This window comes from Esox lucius, chromosome 15 (assembly GCF_011004845.1).
Source record: "Esox lucius isolate fEsoLuc1 chromosome 15, fEsoLuc1.pri, whole genome shotgun sequence".
NCBI lineage: Eukaryota > Metazoa > Chordata > Actinopteri > Esociformes > Esocidae > Esox > Esox lucius.
This window is the reverse complement of record NC_047583.1, coordinates 35,174,600-35,187,794: the sequence shown is the minus strand read 5'-3', so window position 1 is coordinate 35,187,794 and position 13,195 is coordinate 35,174,600. Positions and strand designations below refer to the sequence as shown.

The 13,195-nt window shown below is 42.8% G+C and overlaps 1 protein-coding gene across 3 annotated transcripts in view; it reads right to left on the bottom strand.

Moving 5' to 3' along the window:
- Positions 1-787: 787 nt before the first annotated feature.
- fut9a (fucosyltransferase 9a) overlaps positions 788-13,195 on the bottom strand; it is a 58,257-nt gene continuing 45,849 nt past the window's right edge. For all 3 annotated transcript variants that reach the window (XM_013131832.4, XM_020044555.3, XM_020044554.3), the window contains one exon: positions 788-4,915. In XM_013131832.4, coding sequence (XP_012987286.1) covers positions 3,819-4,915 — 1,097 coding nt within the window. In that variant the 3' untranslated portion in view covers positions 788-3,818. The remainder of the gene's footprint in view (positions 4,916-13,195) is intronic.

Here is a 13,195-nt window from a genome sequence, read left to right as displayed (position 1 = left end):
TCTATTTTTGTCTCATCAGACCACATGACCTTCTCCCATTCCTCCTCTGGATCATCCAGATGGTCACTGGAAAACTACAGACGGGCCTGGACATGCGCTGGCTTGAACAGGGGGACCTTGCGTGCGCTGCAGGATTTTAATCCATGACTGCGTAGTGTGTTACTAATGGTTTTCTTTGAGACTGTGGTTTCAGCTCTCTTCAGGTCATTGACCAGGTCTTGCCGTGTAGTTCTGGCCTGATCTCTCACCTTCCTCATGATCATTGATGCCCCATGTGGTTAGATCTTGTATGGAGCCCCAGACCGAGGGAGATTGATCGTCATCTTGAACTTCTTCAATTTTCTAATAACTGCGCCAACAGTTCTTGCCTTCTCACCAAGCTACTTGCCTATTGTCCTGTAGCCCATCCCAGCCTTGTGCAGGTCTACAATTTTATCCCTGATGTCCTTACACAGCTCTCTGGTCTTGGCCACTGTGGAGGGGTTGGAGTCTGTTTGACTGAGTGTGTGGACAGGTGGCTTTTATACAGGTAACCAGTTCAAACAGGTGCAGTTAATACAGGTAATGAGTGGAGAACAGGAGGGCTACTTAAAGAAAAACGAACAGGTCTGTGAGAGCCGGAATTCTTACTCGTTGGTTGGTGATCAATTACTTATGTCATGCAATAAAATGCAAATTAATTATACAAAGATCATACAATGTGATTTTCTGTGTTTTTGTTTTAGATTCCATCTCTCACAGTTGAAGTGTATCTATGATAAATAAGGGCAAAATCGGCAGTGTATCAAATACTTGTTCTCCCCACTGTAAATAGTGTAAGTAACAGATAACATTGAGTTAACAATAAAATGTTCTGCCCAAAAGGTTCTTATTTCATAATTTCACTAAAAACAAATATACTTCATGAATGCACTCTGAAGGTAGTTATGCTTCCAATTTCATTATTAATAGTTTATGTTTGCTGATAAAATGTTTTATGTGGTCAACCATCAAATAAAGTGTTGTGACACCATCATGGTGATTTGGGTGATTTGAAACCTGAATGCTGATTGGTTAATAGCCATTATATATAAGACCTACAAAGGATATGAAATAACATCACTTTTATTGCTCTAATTGTGTTGGTAACTGTTTTAAATGCGCAATAAGGCATCTTGTGCTCTGTCTAAGCACTCCTCAATGTATCTTGAATAAAAACAGCTCTTAACCATGATATATTGGCTATATACCACACCCCATCGTGGCTTATTACTTAATTAACATAAAAGGTTAGCCAAAAAAAACTAAAATGATTTTCGGTGTAAAGAATATAAAATAATTTATGATGTTTATTTTGGTAAATGAAGACATTTATGTTAGGTAACCACTGATCCTTAGACTGCTTTTATGTGATTACTACTAGGCTCTATATCAAAGGAACTAATCAATTTCTGATTTCTCAATGGCTCATTCAGTCAATCTCTATACTGCTATCACTACAAATGTTCTAGTGCAAAATTATTGTATGATCCAGGTGGATCAAAGATTATGGAAAATAAATTATTGAAGGATTGTTGGCTTCAAGAATTTGAAGAATTTAATGACTAATAAAATAATGAGCACGGCAATCTGTCTAGAAAAACAATTGTTTCAACATTTTTTTGTGTTTTGTGTTTTAGACAGGTGTCATCAGTCAGGAATTTAAATGGGCAATGTGTAAAATGTATTCTCTATATGGAACCGCTGAATTTCAGAAACAACCATTTAAACCAACTCTCCACAATCTAGCAAGGTAAAAAAAATTGGGGAATGGACACTCAGTCGATATTTGTTTTTTCTATATGGAAATTTACAAGAGAATCAAAATATCCACCAAATGACTGTTATAAAACATTTTACCTTATACTTGTGGATAATACGTTTTACATTTACATTTGAATTACCAGGTACAAAACCCAGAAAAACAATAAATACATTTTTTATAATTCATTGCAAATCATTTAGCACAATAATTCCCTATACTATTAAGTGTTTTCACTTGCCTCAATCTGCCATTGTTCTTAGATGGAATGGAAGAGAACATGATCACGTTTCTTGGTGGGGCAGATGGCTGAGAGGGAGAGTATAGCTTTTCCATTTAAATAGTGTACTTTGAGAAATTCTGCATTTTAGTGTACACTTTTGTATGCACCCAAAATATTTTCTGGTGAATAAATATTATTGTGAAATACTATTATTTCTCAATTGCTGCAGATATTATGGACATTTTCCTGATGTTATAATGCAAAAAATCAATATATTGCCCCTTTAGCCCTAAATAGGCAAATTACATTAACTGTTTTTTTTTATGGTTTCAGATGCAAAATGAAATTGTTTTGCAAATTGACATTGAATGTGAATTGTCTTAACTTTGTTTTTAAATACAGTTGAAATAAAGTATTTTCCAATTAAATCACAATGCCAAGTTCTGAGAGCTGGTTAGTTGAGTTTGAAATTAAAATAAATAAATAGCATATTACATCATGACATGAAAATTGTAGTGAACTTAGTGAGAGTTCATGATTATGTAAATAAAGCACCTAAAATACATAATTGACATAAGACAGGAAAACAGGATGTATATTTAAGTTCAAAGTCAGAGGTAACAGAATATATGGGGAAAAGAAAATCTAACCAAGTAAAAACAATTTAAGCTAGAACCATTTCAGTTTTCAATGAGGAATATAATTATCCAAAAAAAGAATTACCCTTTCTAGTAAAAACATGGATGTGAGGGCAGAATATTTAAGATAGGAGTACACAATCCCACAGAGGAAAATATTATCAATATGATTCACTATTTATGTAAATATTGTGCTCTTTTTATTTTACTACTAGAACAGGGCTGCTCAATCCTGGTCCTGGAGAGCTACCATCCTGTAGGTTTTCACTTAAACCCTAATTTGGTATACCTCATTCTAATAGCGAGCTGGAAGAAAAGCTAAAGTCAGGTTAGTCACAACCAGGGTTGAAGAGAGAACCTACTGGATGCTACATCTCCAGAAACAGGATCGAACAGCCCTGCGGTAGAAGATGAAAGTGGTAAATTAATGGAACATTTAATACACCTGCAATTCATGTCATGTGATTATGCCCACTAACAATCCTCTAATAGTATAATAATAGTAATATATACCCCTCTGACACACCTTTTCATTCTACATTGTATTACTATAAATACATGATAAAAAATTTGTGTCAGTTTTGCAGTGCAAATGCAACCTTGCTGAAATAACCAAAAGAGGCTTATTTCTCAAAAACTACACAAATGTACAATTTACTGTGGGTGACACAATTTAACTACTTTCACATTTGAAGTTCTGTAAACAATGCATAGATGACTATCACTAAAACAAATGTTTTTTATCATACAATGACTCAATTCAATAAATATCTTATAAATATTTTTTTTAAACAATTATTTCTTCAACTTCAAATCATTACTTGTATAATGCCAAATGAAATATGTGGCATGCAAACTTGGTTCTCACATATTGGCGAAACAGTTAAAGAACATCATAAAGTAATAGCAGCACGTGGTCTTGTCAAAGATAAAAAAGTAATTAATGAAAATGAAATGTTTTGTAAATGAACAAATGACTATAACATAATGCAAATCCAAACTGAATGCTGTTTTTAAAGTAAGGCTGAGTTAAACTGATGACATTTTTTTATCGGAATGGATTTTGGGCACTTATAACCAATGAAATTTTTTTTGGAGACAATGTAAAAATATGTAATGACAGAAAATATTTAACACCAATGCCTTCAACCACAAAAAACAGCAACTTTATGGCCTTTCAAGACATTCCACCCCAATACCATTTATCAAGGTTTTTGAATGCCTTGTATTCCTTGTGCCTTCTGAGATAATCACAAGCCAGGCATGTGTGTTCGGCCCAGAAGTATGCCTTTTTCACCTTAAAATGTTGTCGCCACTTAAAGTACTTGAGGTACATTTCCTCATTCTTGTCCAAAAGCAGGAGATAGTCAGCCAGTTCTTTGGGTGAAGTAAAGTCATCCACATGGATAAAGGCATCACCCTGGACAAAGTTTTCGTAGTTCTGTCTTGGTGGGCCTAACACCACAGGCACTGTCCCTACAGACAGTGGGTTGTACAGTTTCTCTGTGATGTAGTCTTTGTGAATTGAGTTCTCAAACGCCAAGTAGAATTTACAACTGCTGATGGTAGGGAAGTAGTCTTGATCTGCAATGTACTCCCCAAAAGCTTGTCCGAAAGCATGAACCTCAATGTGTTTGTAGAGCTCATTGTAGTACTTCACTCGCACATGATCTGGGTTCCAGTTGCTGACAATCCAGCAGATCAACTTGCTTTTGCTCGGTGGCACAAAATCCTTTATATCTTGGACCGTTACAATCGACCCATAAGGCACTTCAATATCAGCATCCTGACGATAATTCAAAGTTAAATTGAACAAGTTCTCAATACCAGGCAGTTGAGAGGAATGGGACGGTGACTCGAGGTTCATCCATATCCACTTCTGGAAGGAGGGGCGCTGAAGAGATGGCAAGTTGGAGAGATCAGTACAGATATCCCTGTGATGTATGACAACCCCATCTGACTTATTATATAGATTACGATCTGCGGTGATGAAACAACCCTCAATGTTGAACAGAGAACTGCAAACGCCAAGGTCATAGGTCTGGCCAAAGGGCCAAAGCCAGACAAGTACAGTGGTCAGGTTTTTGTCGTCCTTGGCAGAGAATAGATTTTTCACCCGGATAGAAGATGCTGTTGACTCTACAGGACCTGACAGCCAGTTAGTGGACGGTTTAAAGTACATTAAAAACAGAGTCACAAAACAGCCCAGTAGAAAGGTGCCAAGTAGAAAGGGTCGTAGAATTCTGTGAAAAGGTGCTGATGGCATACTCTGTCCTATAAAGATAAGTGCAAAAAAAGAAAATTGCATTACACAACTCAGTAAAATCCTTATTTAATCAGAAATAATATTATCTTTGAGTAAAATGGAAAGAGTGCAATTGGCAAACATTTTGTAAAAAGGCATGCAGCCATTGTTTTGACAGTATATAAAATACGAGGTCTCTTTGTGTCCGTGCACAGAAGAGTGCTGCTTTGGCATCAGATGTAGTAGGAGCGGTGCTCGTTGGACAGCAGGGTATAGAAAATTAGACAACAATAGAATCTTATGACCATACAAAATGTCCACGCCACTCTTCTCCGATATTGCGGCTAACATGCCTTTTTCAGGCATGTGAGTTACAACGTGTTGGTGCTTTTTACTGCCATTATATTCTGTTAAAGGATTTTTTATCAATATTGTAGAAGAGTGCCATGGACGTTTTTTTTAAGTATAAACCGTAAGCTTCTATTGTCATGTAAGTCCAATTAATAGTTTGGAACACTTTTTTGACAGAAAGGTGGCAAAGCAATTTGTGAACAGCGACATGAGATTAACATAACAGTGGAACTCACACATTTTTTCAGAGGTGCTCAAGCTTCATCAACATGTTAGTGATGGGCTTTCAGTCCTTTCAGTGAGCCGGCTAATGTTCTGTTCATCTGAAGGAGGATGGCACATTTGGCTCCTAAATGGCTTATCAATAACTAAACCCACTTAACCTGGCCGAATGATAAGACTGTCTAGGAAAAAAAGGATGGTTTGTTTATTTATACTAAGTTACTGAGAATAATAGCACGGACCAGAGGTTGCGCTCCTCCCAAATTGGAGAAAGGACACACTAGCAATAGTAAAAGCTTTGTAAATTTTCTGTTGGTAAAAAAGTATGGAAATCAGGGCGCTAAAGGAAAGCCTATACTACTGTACCAATTCGGTTCCATAACCATTCAAAAAGAACTTCTTGTTCACAAACAGAATTGGTACATAATTTCCACTGATGGGTGGCATGAACACAACATATTTTAGCCTGTGCACACTGTCAGGGTCATTTCTTGAACTGATGTATTCCTACTGATTAATGGACTGAGTCCCCATGTTTGGATATGAAAGGGAATGTGATAGAGGGGGATCTGGTATTTGTCTAGGGTGGCATCCATGACTGGCACCACCAGATTAGAGGGTTACCCGTAACTGTATAACCCATCAGTATCTATCTGTTGTTTGTCCAGATGCTGTGACTCCTCAAGAGTTGAGAAGGTTACCCATGTGGAGGAGGACAGCCTGTCACTTGAGTGAAGCCTAGGATATGTGATAGAACAAAGGGAATGTGTTTTATTGACATCAGACAGATGGGCAGCATCTTACCACACCCCAGAGGTATCTGGAGCTCAAGCTTCCCCCGAAAGAGGGCTATCCTTTGAGGGGTTGAGAAGGAGTGCCTGACTGGAGCTGTGACTCGTGTCTGATCAGTACAGGTTTCCAGAGGAAATTGAATTTTGGAGGTAAGAGCACAATACAGTCGGGAATAGGCCATTGGGATATGTGTTAGGGCACATTTTAAATCTGCAGTTATGTTATCTCACTTATGGGCCAAACGGGTCTATTAACAGGTGTTACGGCACATTAATTGAGATAAGAGTGTTAAGGCCCTTTAGTTTGCTTTTGGGGCGCAAGTATAAGAGCATTAGGGTACCTTTTTGGGTTAGGGCGCAGGTATATGTGTTAGGGCACGTTATTTACACTAAAATAGATCTTGTTTTTCGCTATGTATATTTTCTTTTGCCAGGTTTTATGAACATGGCAGTAAAGTGCGGCAGTAAACCATTGAACGTCCCTCGTAGTTACGTTGGGCCAGCAGAGATAATGAAAGATAAGTATGGTGTTTGGACTTGTGAACAATTGTATCTCTGGGAGTTTTGGGGATTTCCGAAAAATGGCAGCTTTAGCAAGGCGAAGCTCTCGATTTACCAGTCAATCTACGTTCCTACTCTCACCTATGGTCATGAGCTTTGGGTCATGACCGAAAGGACAAGATCCCGGATACAGGCGGCCGAAATGAGCTTTCTCCGCAGGGTGGCCGGGCGATCCCTTAGAGATAGGGTGAGAAGCTCGGTCACCCGGGAGGAGCTCAGAGTAGAGCCGCTGCTCCTCCACATCGAGAGGGGTCAGCTGAGGTGGCTTGGGCATCTTTTTCGGATGCCTCCGGAACGCCTTCCTGGGAAGGTGTTCCGGTCCCGTCCCACCGGGAAGAGACCCCGGGGAAGACCTAGGACACGCTGGAGGGACTATGTCTCCCGGCTGGCCTGGGAACGCCTCGGTGTCCCCCCGGAAGAGCTAGAGGAAGTGTCTGGGGAGAGGGAAGTCTGGGCATCCCTGCTTAGACTGCTGCCCCCGCGACCCGGCCCCGGATAAGCGGGAGAAGATGGATGGATGGATGGCAGCTTTAGCCAAAGACAGTTGCATGGGTTGAAAGAGAAGGAGGAATACGAGCTGAGGAAAATTAAGAAAATACAGAAGGGGAAACAGAAAGTTGTTTGGAAAGCTTATGGTATATAGAAAGAAAAGATTTAGGCAGAGTAGTGTAGGGACTACTGATCAATGTGTTCTGGCTTCTCCTACTAGAGTGGATGTGGACCTGGACTGCCCTCCGTCTGGACGACATCCCTCTTATACTGCTGTGCAAAAGTCAGCAGCGGTTCCTGAACCATAGGCAGAAATGCCTATGGTAATGATGAAAGCTCTACAACTAAGATGGGGAATGGTGAAAGGAGACTGGCCCGTACAGAATGCTCCGTATAATTGGGACGCTGGATCTCAATACAGGTTAACAATCAGTGCTGTGTGGACGGGTAGGTGCCTTTTTCCCAAGACGGATGAACTGGGAGAAAATTTCTGACTGCAAACTGAAACAGGGAGAAAGAGTCACAGACTATCGTAATAGACTTGAGAAAGAATTTGGGATTCACAGCAGGATGGACCGCAAACCAGATGGGGTTTTAATGATTCTCCCTGGGAACAACAGTGTAAGATGAGACTGGTTGCAGGTCTGCTCCCAACATTACAGAAACATGTAAAGGAGCACTGTGTGGCCTTGGACGAGGGCCACATGGAAATAATTTAGCCGTATATCAAGCAAGCTGAAAAAGTCTGCAAGGACCAAGAGGATAAGAGACAAAACGATAAAGGGAAACGTGAAATGAAAGTACAGATGTCCCAACTGATTTTTACAGCGGCTACGACCAAAAAGGCAGAGGACGTGGTAGAGCAAGAGGACGAACACAGACTCGAGGCAGAGGACAAGGTTCTGCTAACCACTACAACTATGACAAAGATTGTCATCGTTGTGATTCGATTGAACATTGGGTTCGCGATTGTCCTGAAAAGGACACAAGAGAAGATGGACAAAGTAATACAGACAATTCTAATTCTGATGGATTTACAGTGAATAATCCAAGAGGAACACGTAGGAACGAAAACTGTGGAGGGGTTTTGACGGTCAGAGGGGGCAGGACAGGATACATCTACCGGGGAGATCAATCCATGACCCCGCATATATTGATGTTATGCAGACACTTAATGTACAAGCATTTGTACAATGTTTCTTACAATTAATGGAAAACAGATTTAATTCTTGGTTGATTCAGGAGCAGGATATTCTGTCTTTAGAGCCCAGGAATTGGACCCGCTTCCGATATTTAGTGGTAGAACTATAATTACGGTAGGGGCTAGTAGAGGACAGACCACTGAGCAATTTACTACCACTCCATCAGTTGTAGACGATGAGGGCCAGCGTTACCCAAGACATTCATTTGTGTTTTCCAATTGTTGCCCAGTTAATTTGTTAGCCAGGGACTTGATGACACAGTTAGGGATCACACTAGAATGTTCAAAGGCATGCAAATTAAACGTACTGTTTTACAGGCAGTTCAACACAGTGTGCAGCCTGTTGTTATTGTTATTAATGGGATTTAGAAAGAACAGGGCCAAGAGCTGTTTCACATGAGTTGGTAAATAAGGCAATGAATAGAGTAGAAAAGGGTTCGGCTCTGTTTATGGACATGAGCGACTTGTGTTGCTCGGCGAAGGTTTCAGAAAGTCGGGATATTATTTTTGAGAAAGTATGGTTTGAAGATGGTAAAAGTGATTTTTTTGAATATGTATACTGGTCTTCGGAAGGTTTTTGTGCATGGTCTGTGCGAAATGTGAGAGAGGTGTCTCGTTTTTTCAAAGTAGAGAGGGCGGACACCCATGGCCCCTCGCTAAACCTGTGTTTAGTATGTGGGAAAGCCTGGGTCCTTGGGTGAGGAGGTGCAGTGAAGTAGTGGACTGGGTCCCTTGTCACATGGTCGGAGTGGAATTTTCCATAGCAGCCCAAGCTTATAGAGAAAGTTTTGGGTGCACCATTTTAGGTAAATGGGAAGTACATATTGTGCCGCATGACGACTGGATCCATCAGGTCTGTGCAGTCCAGGTGGCTGCTACAGATCCTAGGTTAGCGGAAGTTCCACCCTCCTTGTGGTCACAGCATAGGCTAATTAAGTTCCACCCTCCTTGTGGTGATGTTAGGCTAATTAACAATGCACAGCCTCTTGTAGTTACACCTAGAGGACCCCATAGACCATGCCAGGCTCAGTACCCACTGAAAGCAGAGGTTATTGAAGGGATAGCTCCTGTGTTTAACGCAATGTTAGAGAAAGGCATAATTGTTCCATGTCCAAACAGCCCCTGTCGCACTCCTATTTTCCCAGTAAAGAAAGCCAAAGTTGTTGGACAACCTGTGGCTTTGTTATTTGTACAAGATCTTAAAAAAGTTAATGAGGCAGTATATGCGCGCACACGAATTGTACCTGATCCATATACAATCATGACTCAAGTCCCGGGCAATAGTCAGTTTTTCTCTGTGGTCGACCTAGCTAACACATTTTTTAGCATTCCTGTGCACAAGGATTTGCAATTTTGGTTTGCATTTGAATTCTCCGGCCAATTATACATGTGGACGAGATTGCCTCAAGGTTATTGTGAATCTCCTGCCGTGTTTGCATCCGCACTAAAAGATAACTTGGAAGGTTCCAATTTAAACATGGCAGTACCCTTATCCAGTACGTTGATGATCTTTCAGTTCCCCAGATAAAGATGTGAAAAAAACACTGTGCTGTTGTTACAGTACTTGGCCTCGCAAGGTCATGAAGCCAGTTTGAATAAGCTACAGTTTATCAAGAAGGAGGTTATTTTTCTGGGCCATAAACTAACACCAGAGGGTAAAAGTCTCAGTGCAGACAGGATAGAAGCCATTGTTGGCATCTCAAAACCTCTTACTAAAACCCAACTTCTGTCCTTTTTGGGCATGACAGGGTTCTGTAGACAATGGGTTCCTGAAAATTCTCGTTTGATACAGCCCTACCAGGACATGGTATATGGCCAAAAGCTTGCATCACATGATAGAGTAGTGTGGACTCCTGAGGGCGATGCTTCCTTTACTTCTTTGAAACGAGACCTGGCTACTTCTCCTACCTTAGGGCTCCCTGATCCTAAAAATAAGTTTATTGAAGCAGTGTGTGAAAAGGATGGTTATATGTATTCTGTATTAATGCAGAAACATGGTGATAAGTTGAGGCCAATTGCATACTTCTCTTCTAAACTGGACGCTGTAGCACAAGGCCCTTCTTATTGTCTGAAGGCTGTGGCAGCGACAGCAGACACTGTTTTGCGATCGCTGCATCCGGTGTGTTATCAGTCGCTCAAGCTACGAGTTCCTCACTCTGTTGCCTCCATTTTGTTAGAACAATCCAGCCACTTTCCTCCCCGTGGAGGTATATGGCAAGCCGCATGAATAACTTTCTGCTATTAACCAACAGTGTACCCCTCGTGATGACTTGTCTGATGAACATCTACCCAATAGTGACATTGTTTTTTATGTTGATGGTTCGGCTGGTAAATCTCCTACTTCCACTGTTAATAATGTGGGTTATGCCATTGTCACTGATCATGATGTGGTTGAGGGTCATAGACTGCCACACCGTCTCTCCGCTCAGGCTGCTGAGCTGTTAGCTCTCACTCGAGCTTGCATCCTTGCTGAGGGTCAAATTGTTACCATTTACACAGACAGTAGATATGCTTTTGGTGTTGTACATGACTTTGGTACATTGTGGAAAATGCGGGGGTTCATTTCTTCTTCTGGTACACAGATCCAACATGGCCAACATATTCGTAACCTGTTGGAAGCTGTCTTGTTACCTAAGGAAGTGGCCATACAGGCAGAGAGGTTGTTTCCCTTGGTAATCGCAGAGCAGATGCAGCTGCCAAAGCTGCTGCTCAGGCCCCCCCTCATTCTGCCCTGCAGATGACCCATCTGACCCCTACAGTCTCCATCTCTGACCTTGTTGAAGCGCAATCTCAGGCTTCACCTAGAGAGAACTGCCTGGAAAAAACAGGGGCATCCTATGTGAATACGGTTTGGATAGGTCCTAATGGTAACCCCTGTTTACCAAAATGTCTGTTTAATTTTTATGCGGTGCTCTCACATAGAAAAGATCATGCTTCAAAAGGGGGGATGGTAAATATGGTAAATACGTATTGGTACACGCAGGGCATTACGGATTATGCTCAACATTTTTGTTCAAAATGCTTTTGTTTGAGGTTTAATGTAGGGCGGGGACAAGCAGTCCCCCAGTCCAGCCATCCTCCCCCTGATGGCCCCTTTGACCATGTGATGATGGATTTTATTGAGTTGAACCCCTGCGAGGGAAAGAAATACTGTGTTGTGTTTGTTGATCCATCCAACCATCCATCATCTTCCGCTTATCCGGGGCTGGGTCGCGGGGGCAGCAGTCTAAGCAGGGATGCCCAGACTTCCCTCTCCCCAGACACTTCTTCTAGCTCTTCCGGGGGGACACCGAGGCGTTCCCAGGCCAGCCGGATACATAGTCCCTCCAACGTGTCCTAGGTCTTGCCCGGGGTCTCCTCCCAGTGGGGCGGGACCGGAACTCCTTCCCAGGAAGGCGTTCCGGAGGCATCCGAAACAGATGCCCAAGCCACCTCAGCTGACCCCTCTCGATGTGGAGGAGCAGCCGCTCTACTCTGAGCTCCTCCCGGGTGACCGAGCTTCTCACCCTATCTCTAAGGGATCGCCCAGCCACCCTGCGGAGAAAGCTCTTTTCGGCCGCCTGTATCCGGGATCTTGTCCTTTCGGTCATGACCATAGGTGAGAGTAGGAACGTAGATTGACTGGTAAATCGAGAGCTTCGCCTTGCGGCTCAGCTCTTTCTTCACCACGACAGACCGATACATCGACTGCATTACCGCAGAAGCTGCACCGATCCGTCTGTCAATCTCCCGTTCCATCCTTCCCTCACTCATGAACAAGACCCCTAGATACTTAAACTCCTCCACTTGAGGCAGGCACTCTCCACCAACCTGAAGTGGGCAAGCCACCCTTTTCCGACTGAGGACCATGGCCTCGGATTTGGAGGTACTGATTTTCATCCCCACTGCTTCACACTCGGCTGCAAACCGTCCCAGTGCATGCTGAAGGTCCTGGTTAGAAGGTGCCAACATGACAACATCATCTGCAAAGAGCAGAAACGAAATTGTGTGGTCCCCAAACCTGACACCCTCCGGCCCTGGCTGCGCCTAGAAATTCTGTCCATTAAAATTACGAACAGAACCGGCGACAAAGGGCAGCCCTGCCGGAGTCCAACATGCACTGGGAACAAGTCTGACTTACTGCCGGCAATGCGGACCAAGCTCCTGCTTCGGTTGTACAGGGACCTGACAGCCCTTAGCAAAGGACCCAGGACCCCATATTCCCGAAGCACCCTCCACAAGATGCCGCGAGGGACACAGTCGAATGCCTTCTCCAAATCCACAAAACACATGTGGATTGGTTGGGCAAACTCCCATGGACCCTCCATCACCCTGTAGAGGGTATAGAGCTGGTCCAGTGTTCCACGGCCCAGACAAAAACCACACTGTTCCTCCTGAATCCGAGGTTCTACTATCGGCCGTATTCTCCTCTCCAGAACCCTGGCATAGACTTTCCTGGGGAGGCTGAGAAGTGTGATCCCCCTATAGTTGGAACACACCCTCCGGTCCCCCTTCTTAAAAAGAGAGACCACCACCCCGGTCTGCCATCCCAGAGGCACTGTCCCCAACCGCCACGCGATGTTGCACAGGCGTGTCAACCAAGACAGCCCCACAACATCCAGAGACTTGAGGTACTCAGGGCGGATCTCATCCACCCCCGGTGCCTTGCCACCGAGGAGTTTCTTGACCACCTCTGTGACTTCAGCCCGGGTGAT